At 44.5% G+C, this 7,141-nt stretch overlaps 1 protein-coding gene across 1 annotated transcript; it reads left to right on the top strand.

Annotated features, from left to right (window-relative positions):
* The first annotated feature begins 663 nt into the window (after positions 1-663).
* SHM4 (serine hydroxymethyltransferase 4) lies at positions 664-3,613 on the top strand. The gene is made up of 4 exons (XM_087379920.1): positions 664-1,457; positions 2,230-2,620; positions 2,866-2,967; positions 3,061-3,613. Exons 1-4 carry the CDS (start codon positions 771-773, stop codon positions 3,294-3,296), a joined length of 1,416 nt encoding a protein of 471 aa, XP_087236046.1. The 5' UTR covers positions 664-770; the 3' UTR covers positions 3,297-3,613.
* The last annotated feature ends 3,528 nt before the right edge of the window (positions 3,614-7,141 follow it).

Below are 7,141 nucleotides of genomic sequence, written 5' to 3'. Positions count from 1 at the left end.
AAAGGCGATTGCTTAGAAGAGAATTTTTGGTATTAAGTATAAAAGATGGGAAGTAGAGAATGAGACACTCGATTGGGAGGTGGAAGGATTGGAAAAAGTGAGTCATGGGGGAGTGGTTGAGATGTGTTAGGCACGTAGTGAGGGAGTGGTGGGCGAGGAGTCCTCGTATGTGTATGTATGTGTGTGTGTGTGTGTGTGAGAGAGAGAGAGAGAGAGAGAGAGAGAGAGAGAGAGAGGTAGGTGAGGTGAAGGGTGAGGTCACAAAAGCACTACTAGAATAGGAGTGTAACGAAGGGTAGCTATTGGGATTGCAAAGAATAGGAGTGTAATGAAGGGTAGCCTGTTGGGATTGCAAAGATAGAGCAACAAAAGCACTCGTAGAAAAGGAACAAGAATTGCACAACAACAACATTGATATGGACGACAACAAGAGCAACAATAGCAACAAGTGTAGGAACACCATCAGCTCCAACCACCACCCCCACCAAGAAGCAACAGCCAACGAATGCAGCTCCGAGAAAGAAAGAGAGAAGCGACCACGAGTGAAATCTAAGAGCAAGTGGGGTATTAGAAAAAACAAAGAGGGTATCAATAGTAATAAATAATCAAGGAAAAACTACAAAACCTTAGCCAAGTGAAAAACGTATAAGACGAGAAGTGGGTTGAATACATCTTCATCTTCATCTTCATCTTCATCTTTCGCGAGGTGAGGCCCTAGGGAGCTTCGCGCTCTCCCTGTGTGTCTGTATCTGTATCTCTGTGTTTGGGCTATGGCATCTTGTTGTAGCGTGGCGGAATGGGGCAACACCCCGCTCCACACCGTCGACCCCGACATCTTCGACCTCATCGAGAAGGAGAAAGGTCGCCAAAGCCATGGCATCGAACTCATCGCCTCCGAAAACTTCACCTCCCAGGCGGTCATCGAGGCCCTCGGCTCCCCCCTCACCAATAAGTACTCCGAAGGTCTCCCGGGCAATCGCTACTATGGCGGCAACGAGTTCATCGACCAGATCGAGAACCTCTGCAGAGCTCGCGCCCTTCAAGCTTACCGCCTCGATGCCGACAAATGGGGCGTTAATGTGCAGCCTTACTCCGGTAGCCCTGCCAATTTCGCCGCTTACACGGCCTTGCTCAACCCGCATGATCGTATCATGGGCTTGGATCTGCCTTCCGGTGGTCATCTCACTCATGGCTATTATACTTCTGGTGGGAAGAAGATCTCTGCAACCTCTATCTACTTCGAGAGCTTGCCCTACAAGGTGGATCCCAAGACCGGCTTCATCGATTACGAGAAGCTGGAGGAGAAGGCCTTGGATTTCAGGCCCAAAATGATCATCTGCGGTGGCAGTGCGTACCCGAGAGACTGGGATTACGCCAAGTTTCGCGCGGTGGCGGACAAATGCGGGGCTTATCTGCTCTGCGATATGGCTCACATAAGTGGTCTTGTTGCAGCTGAGGCATGATTGCATCCCTCTCTCCTCCCGTTGCATGCTGCATTGCATTCCCTCTCTGTGCACTTCCAAGCCTCAATGCTTTGAATGTTTAAGTGCCTACGCCTTTTTTTGAACCATTTTGAGCATTTTGTATACTCTGCTTGGAATCTTGGTTTTTTAGCGAGTTTTTCTGGCTTGCGTGCAGCACCTGTGCGAAAGGTTTGTATTCTTTTCAGTTCCGTAGTCGTTTAATTTTGTCAGCGAAAAATTGGTGAGTGCGGTTGTCTTTTCAGGATATCGATACACACGAATTACCGCCTCGTCTACTCTCAATGTTCTGTATCTTTCCTTCTGTAGTACTACGTTGCATTTCCGAGGCCTTCCGTGACGGATCTGGTTGGTATACGTTGCTACGATGTAGGAAAGCTATATTCTCGCCTTACTTTTTTGCGTATTAGATCTGTCTGTGTTTGGTGCTACTATTTATGAAATGGGTTCATTCTTCATAGATCCAATGACGCTGAACTTGGAGGTTCCATTTCTAGTCCTGGAAATCTGGATCTGCCCTTTTGGCGTCAGATCTTGCCTTAATGATTACCCAGCTTTCCATAGGCTTTTGTGCTCATGCCACACAAACTAGAGTCCTGGGTCTTTCGATGTTTTTAAAGTCCACTTAAATGAGGTGTTTCACCATCTTCTTCAAGCAGGGTTGCTCTGTGTTGATATATTGCTGTGGTCTTATCTGAATCTGATTTTTAGCTCTTTTTCTTTGTCCTCGAAAATTTCTTGGCTCCAGGAGGCCAACAATCCATTTGAGTACTGTGATGTGGTTACAACTACGACGCACAAGAGCTTAAGGGGACCGAGAGCTGGCATGATCTTCTACAGGAAGGGACCCAAGCCTTTGAAGAAAGGGCAGACAGAGGAAAGCAACTACGACTATGAAGATAAGATCAATTTTGCGGTATTTCCATCCCTCCAAGGTGGGCCACACAATCATCAGATTGCTGCACTGGCTGTAGCCTTGAAGCAAGTACTCAGCCCTGGCTTCAAGGCTTATGCCAAGCAAGTCAAAGCGAATGCTGTGGCTCTTGGGAACGCTCTGATGAAGAAAGGATACAAGCTAGTCACTGATGGGACAGAGAATCATTTGGTCTTGTGGGATCTCCGGTCCCTTGGTCTCACTGGTAAGGGGTAGTGAGGTTGCAGGTGTCTTTTGGAAGATCAGAGAGAGACTTTTCATGAAAATGGAAGCTTCAATGCACATGTTGATAAGTGAGCTTAAAACTTTATTGTTTCTGTGGGTTATTGTTGCATGGTTTGTGCGAATTCGGCAGTGTTGCCCTAAGGCTGTCCTAAATTTGTGCTTGAATATAAGAGCAAGACTCTGTTTGTTTTCTTCCTTAAGAGTGATGGGTGCCTATTGGTGCAGGAAACAAGGTTGAGAAGGTTTGTGACCTCTGCCAAATCACACTGAACAAGAATGCTGTTTATGGTGACAGCAGCGCGCTTGCTCCTGGGGGAGTTCGTGTAGGTAAGTTATACACTTCTGGTTAACCAATCTGCATTTGAATGTCAAACATAGCTGACGTACTGCCTCTTATCAACATCTAATCTTTTGTTTCAGGAACACCTGCCATGACATCTCGAGGCTTGAAGGAGGCTGATTTTGAGCAGATTGCTGAGTTTCTCCATCAAGCTGTGACCATCACTTTGAATATCCAGAAGGCGCATGGAAAGCTGCTGCGAGACTTTAACAAAGGATTGGCAAATAACCAGGACATTGCAAATCTGAAGGCTGCTGTGGAGAAGTTTTCATCATCTTTTGAGATGCCTGGTTTTGACGCCAGTTATTTGAAGTGAATGGAGTTAATATTTTCTTCTAAAAGCTGTAGGTGAGCTACTTCCCTGGTAGCCACGTAGTAAGGTTGGTGGCTGCAAGGATATTTAACCTGTGGAAGATGCATCTTTCTGCCTGGAGCGTGGAAGATTCTGATGGTAGGTATTTAGTGTTTCTCAAAATTAGATTCAGTCAGTGAGATTCTTTCTAGCCCCTTGGTTTTTGCCAGGGTTGTGAGCACAGTGTGGTTACACAGGCCTACTTTTCTCTTGGTTCATCTCGGACTGTGCTTTGTTGCTGACAATATAATAATTTCAGATCTATCCTTCTTCAGTGTCTTCATGTGAGTCTAAACTGTTTGAATCTGAGTTGAACTGTTTGAATCTCTACTTTCAGCTATGTTTTAGGATAGATTACCATGATGTTGAGTACATGCAAAATGTTTTAGAAACAGAAATAGTATCATGCTTACCAATATCCAGTTAGAAAGGCAGTAACTGCAGAGGATAGAGATATGACAGCATGACAAAGTAGAAACCTAAGTGCTTTTAGAGGGAAACGAACAAGTACTGAGTTGGGGTCTGTGGAGTTTGGAGAGATGCAAGACGGAACTATTTTTAAAACTGTAGTTTTAAAAGCATACAAATTTTTTTGAATATTATGATCAGGTTTCCTCCCTTCAGGACAGTAGTGTAAAGCTTTTTGAAAAGATGGAAAGTGGGCTGAATGTGTTTGGAACATTCGATTATAAATAGGTACGTTTTCAGATCTGCATAGAAATGATGACATCATGGCAGATACTTTGTTAACAGTCATGCACGTAAAGATTTGTAGATACAGACCTTTGGCCAAGGGGTTAAAGACCTATAGCACTCTAAAGAGTAAACGGACAGCTAACATAATTAAGTAATGTGGTTTCCTTGATGAGGAACTTACGGCAGCTGCAAATGCTACCATACAGCCTAGAAGCAAATTAGCCATCCACATGAAGATTCTTAAATAAACACCTTAGCTATTGTTACCATCAAACATAGGCGTAGCATGACCCGTCTACGACGGGTTAGATGTAGACGGGTTAGAGATCTGCTCTGTTGGGTCTCAAGGTAAGATTTTAAAATTTCAAATTTCAAGACTCCGCAATTCTTGGCTTTGCTCTATGATTAATTTACTCAAGGATTTAGCTAGATGAGCGGCTATGTGATGTTGATAGAGGGGCAAAGCATTTGTGTAAAAAATTGCCCCCCTTACCTTTTGTGTGAGCGCATTCGAGTGTGGTAGACATTCATATCCAGAAATATTTTATCTTGAGCACCTCTCTCTCTCTCTCTCTCTCTCTCTCTCAGCACACTTATAATATTTTTCTCTCCATCATGTGCTCTCTACCTTGAGTGTCTTCGGCACATGCACACACAGAGACTCAAATATAGGAGATCCCTTCCCCTTTTCTTTCTCATGTAGAGAGAGAGACACACACACAAACACACATATAAATAAAATAAATATCCTCACATGGCACATACAAAGTTTGTGTGTTAATTAAACACACATAGGCACTCAAATACATGCATTTTAATTGTCTTGCACCATGTGACCCTGACTTGTATTTACGCTTTTTTTTTTGGGGGAGAGCTTGAAAAGTATGCACACACACACTTCCAACAGAGATAGTATAGTTGACACCCGAAATTAAGGTGCTTTCTTCTCTTGGAGAACATTCTTGGGATGAGCCTTGGTCACTTAAAACAATAGGAAATTTACTATGGATCTTACAATGTGAGATCTGAGATATATATACAATGAAAAGCTAATAAATTACTTTCATAAACTTGGTATATGGAAAAAAGGAGCCTTTGAAGTCTTGACATAAAAAAAAGCTACCTAATGGATTATTGATCAATGGAAATTCTCAAATATTAGAGCTACCTATGATTATTGATCAATAAATATCCTTACATACTTATCAAATTAAAGAAAAAATATACTTTGATACACATATATATGCTAATGGTGAGAAATTGGATGAGGCACCAGGGCACCAGAAGTACTACAAAGGAACCAATGGATAACCATGGTTGAAGAGGAGTATACATGAGATTCAACCATGGCTTGTGAAATCAAATGAACAAAATGGATAGTCAATTGCCTCTAACAACTTGTCAACGTTAACCTTGGACAACTGACTGAATGTAAATGAAGACTATGCTAGAGCCTACGTAGAGATTGTGGCCTAAGATTTGCAATAGCTGAGAGACGGCGAAGCAGCTGCCAATAATAAAATGAAGAGGAGTACTAGCATGCCTCCTTGGAGAGGACTCTCCCCCCTACCCGAAAGACAGGGCATCCAAAGCCTTCTCCATGAAAGAAATCATGAGAGACTGATTACACACCTCCAAAGTCGTGTGAGAAGAGAAGGGCGGGAGGCTCCATACACTAGGGAACGTTGAGCAAGCGTGGATACTCCGATTTGTGCACCAAGGAGCTTGGAGAGTATTCATTCTACACGAGTGACTACTGATGGACCTCCCACAGGTGAGTCTCATCACTGAATACATCATTATAGATGGAGTTAGTATACGCTAGGAAGGCCCAAGGAGCGCGCCATAGAAGGAGCTAACTAGTAGACGCGAGCATTCCCTACAACCTCTGTGTGTGTTCTCCCAGCCAGTATACAAGAGAAGGATATAATCTCCCGCCAGAGAACAATACGTGCTGGCACTTGCTCTCAGTCTAAGCTCCACTATGGATATTGCATCTTGGTATCACTAGAGGAGAGCTCTCAGCCTCCCTACCAACACGATGTAGAGAAAAGGAAAATCCCATGCACTTCGCTTTCTTCCCATGCACGTCTGAAAACTATTGGGTTGAGGGCATGAAACATGCCCAAGGATAACCTAGACATTCGTAGTCCTAGATTTGTGTAGTGCTGCTGGTAGACGTCTTTGACATGGAAAAGAAGTTCGTGTCGTGATGTCTTTTACTTGTGCGTTGACTTTTTCTTACAATCACTTAGGATCCTCCAACAATGTTGATGTTGGAAATAGAGGATAGAATCACTCACTCCCGATCTAGCTTATACAATACTCAAAAAAACAGAAAGAGAGATAGGACAAAAACTCAGATATATTCCTCCACAAAAGTGGGTAGACAAAAGCTCAAAGATGAGCACAAAAGACAGCAAGGTTGTTGTCAATAAGAACTGAGTATTCTCCTCTCCTTGTGCGCTTGCCTGGTGCAAGGCAAGTCAGTGCTAGTGATGGAGAATAGTGGGGGAATGAAGCCCCTTTTATAGGAGGGCAAGGAGCCCTGGTAGGTGACCGACCAGGCCAGTCTGCTCTGCAGCCGATTGGACCCAACCTGGTGAGGGCCCTCTTTGGGGCTGTAGGTGGGCTGACCAGACTTGGCTGGTCTGGCCTATAAGTAGGCCCCCTCTGGAGGCCTTTTGCTGCTGCTAGCTGGTCTTGGACTTGCTCCACGTGCCTCCGTACCTTGTTGGCACAGTCTTCCATGCAGGCGCAGTCCTCCATACAGCTAGGTAGCCATTGCCCCTTTCCCCCTACAATCTCCTGCCCCCTTGTCCCCTCAAAACGGGGGTTCACAGGTGGGGCAGTGACTTTTCTAACACCCCCTCTCAATGACACAATTGTGGGCTGATCCCCTTGCGTCAAATGAGGTGTTCCATCTGCTCCCTAGGAAGCGCCTTCGTGAAGACATTTGAGATGTTCTCGTTGGTCGGGCAGCATATCAACTCTATGACTTTTTCGTGGATGAGTTCTCGGACAAAGTGGTAGTGGACCTCGATGTGCTTCATCCGTGTGTGAAACACGAGGTTGTTGGCGATCGCTATGCAACTCTGGTTGTCGCACATAAC

Source organism: Dipteris shenzhenensis, chromosome 9 (assembly GCF_047967505.1).
Source record: "Dipteris shenzhenensis isolate YYH24624 ecotype China chromosome 9, Dip_SZ_1.0, whole genome shotgun sequence".
Taxonomy (NCBI): Eukaryota; Viridiplantae; Streptophyta; class Polypodiopsida; order Gleicheniales; family Dipteridaceae; genus Dipteris; species Dipteris shenzhenensis.
This window is presented reverse-complemented; position numbering and strand designations above follow the sequence as displayed.